General features: G+C 55.4%; 1 protein-coding gene across 1 annotated transcript in view; it reads right to left on the bottom strand.

Moving 5' to 3' along the window:
* The window catches only part of ILF3 (interleukin enhancer binding factor 3), a 14,121-nt gene that overhangs the window by 6,318 nt on the left and 5,453 nt on the right, over nt 1–2,350 (bottom strand). The window contains exons 10-13 of the mRNA XM_031065520.1: nt 1,907–2,018; nt 1,687–1,815; nt 844–1,043; nt 7–78 (exon numbers count right to left, since the gene is read on the bottom strand). Of these exons, the coding sequence (XP_030921380.1) occupies nt 7–78; nt 844–1,043; nt 1,687–1,815; nt 1,907–2,018 (513 nt within the window). The remainder of the gene's footprint in view (nt 1–6; nt 79–843; nt 1,044–1,686; nt 1,816–1,906; nt 2,019–2,350) is intronic.

Below are 2,350 nucleotides of genomic sequence, written 5' to 3'. Positions count from 1 at the left end.
CGTCTCCTCCGCCGACTCGTCGCCCTTGCCGGAGTCCTTGCCTTCCACTCCGGTGGGCAAACCCATGTCCTGCAGCACCTGGGGGCAGCAGGGAGGTCAGGAGCCCTGCTCCAGGCCTTTTATTGACTCCCTCTGGTGCTCAGCATTCCCAAATCCTGCGGGCACTCCAGGGGACACTTGAGGATGGCAGCTCCTGGTGCTGCTCCCACCCCATCCTGGAGGTTTTGGTGGTTTTGCCATTCCCATTCCCATTCCCGTTCCCATTTCCATTCCCGTTCCCATTTCCATTCCCGTTCCCATTTCCATTCCCGTTCCCATTTCCATTCCCGTTCCCATTTCCATTCCCGTTCCCATTTCCATTCCCGTTCCCATTTCCATTCCCGTTCCCATTTCCATTCCCGTTCCCATTTCCATTCCCGTTCCCATTTCCATTCCCGTTCCCATTTCCATTCCCGTTCCCATTTCCATTCCCGTTCCCATTTCCATTCCCGTTCCCATTTCCATTCCCATTCCCATTTCCGTTCCCATTCCCATTTCCGTTCCCGTTCCCATTCCCACTCCCACTCCCATTCCCACTCCCATTTCCATTCCCATTCCCACTCCCATTTCCATTCCCATCCCATTCCCATTTCTGTTCCCGTTCCCATTTCCATTCCCACTCCCGTTCCCATTCCCATTCCCGTTCCCGTTCCCATTCCCACTCCCATCCCCATCCCACTCCCACTCCCATCCCCACCCCCATTCCCGTTCCCATTTCCATTCCCGTTCCCATTCCCATTCCCATCCCATTTCCATTCCCATTTCCATTCCCATTCCCACTCCCGTTCCCATTCCCATTCCCACCTTCACAGCCACGTGCAGCTTCGCCGTTTTCTTGGACGGCCCCGAGGCCTCGAAGGTGCTGCCGTCGATCTCCACGGACATGGTGAAGATGGGAGCGTGCACGGGGCCGGTCTGGGACACCAGTTTGTACTGGAGCCCTGGTTTGAGCTGGTTCAGCTTCATCAGCGCGTTCATGGCCTGTGGGGGCTCCAGCTTTTCCTCTGCGCGGGGAAAAACCAACACCGACAGTTTGTGGGTGTTTGGTGGCTCCTTTGCAGAAGCAAAGCTGATTCCAGGCTGGTATTTTTCAGTCTGGGGCCAGTTCTAATTGGTATTTTTTAGGTTCAGGCCAGTCCTGATGGGCATTTGCTAATTCCAGACCAGTTTCTATGGGTCTGTTCCCATTCCACACCAGTTCCCACCAGTATTTTCCAATTGCAAATCAGTTCTGACCAGTCCTTTCCCATTTTAGACCAAGTCTGATCAGTATTTTCTGATCTCAGACCAGTTCCAACTGGTCTTTTCTCTTTTTAGACCAGCTCCCACTGGTCTTCTCTCATTCCAGACCTCTTCCCATTGACCTTTCCCAATTCCAGACCAGTCCCCATTGATCTTTTCCAATTCCAGACCAGTTCTGACTGGTCTTTTCCTATTTCAGACGAGTTCCCATCAGTCTTATCCAGCTCCCAGACAAGTCCTGATCTTCTCCTCCTTGGTTTCAATTCTGCCCAGCACAAATCTCCCCCTTTTAAGTTATTTGATCCATCCCCACACCCTGTACCCCTCATCTACAGCCCCCCAAGCCCCCAGCCCTGCACTGAGCACCCCCAATTTCCACCCCATTTCCCCCCAGGCCGTACCTACCTCTCGTTAACTCAATACCTTTTTTCTGAATCTTCTTTTTCTTTTTGCTGGGGGATTTCTCCTCCCCGTCCTCCTCCATCGGCCGCTTCATGGGGGTGACGGCGTACGTGGTGCTGGGCGGGATCTGAACTGCAGGAACGAGCACAACGCTCCCTAAATCCCCTGTTTTCCACCCAAACCCTCGGGACGGGACGCGGGGTTGTTCCCTCCCAGTACGTACCAGTATAATCGACTGGGTTCTCGTTCTTTGGTTTCTTGGGCATTTTGGAGGGCAGGGGATCCATGCCCAGGACCTTGTGGAGCTGGCCGAAGGCAGCGAGCCGCAGGGCGTGCTGGGGACAGGAGCGGGGGTCACTGGGAGCTGCCGGAGACCCCCCTGCTCACAGCCCCCCACAGCCCCCCTGCACCAATCCATCCTCATGGGGCTCTCCAGATCGAGTCTTTGGGGACTTTCACCCAAAAAAGGGGCCTTGGGACAATTCACTACTCAACACCTGATTCTTTGCTCTGGGTGGCCAAGCTATGGGGGGGGCCCATACGGGTAGCCTGGTGGGGTGACCACGGCACCGAGTGACCACAGCACCGAGTGACCACAGCACCGAGTGACCACAGCAGCGTGTGGCCACAGTGCCAAGTGACCACGGTGCCAAGTAGCCATAGCGCT

The sequence above is a fragment of the Geospiza fortis genome, unplaced genomic scaffold (genome assembly GCF_000277835.1).
Source record: "Geospiza fortis unplaced genomic scaffold, GeoFor_1.0 scaffold566, whole genome shotgun sequence".
In the NCBI taxonomy this organism is placed as follows: domain Eukaryota; kingdom Metazoa; phylum Chordata; class Aves; order Passeriformes; family Thraupidae; genus Geospiza; species Geospiza fortis.
This window is presented reverse-complemented; position numbering and strand designations above follow the sequence as displayed.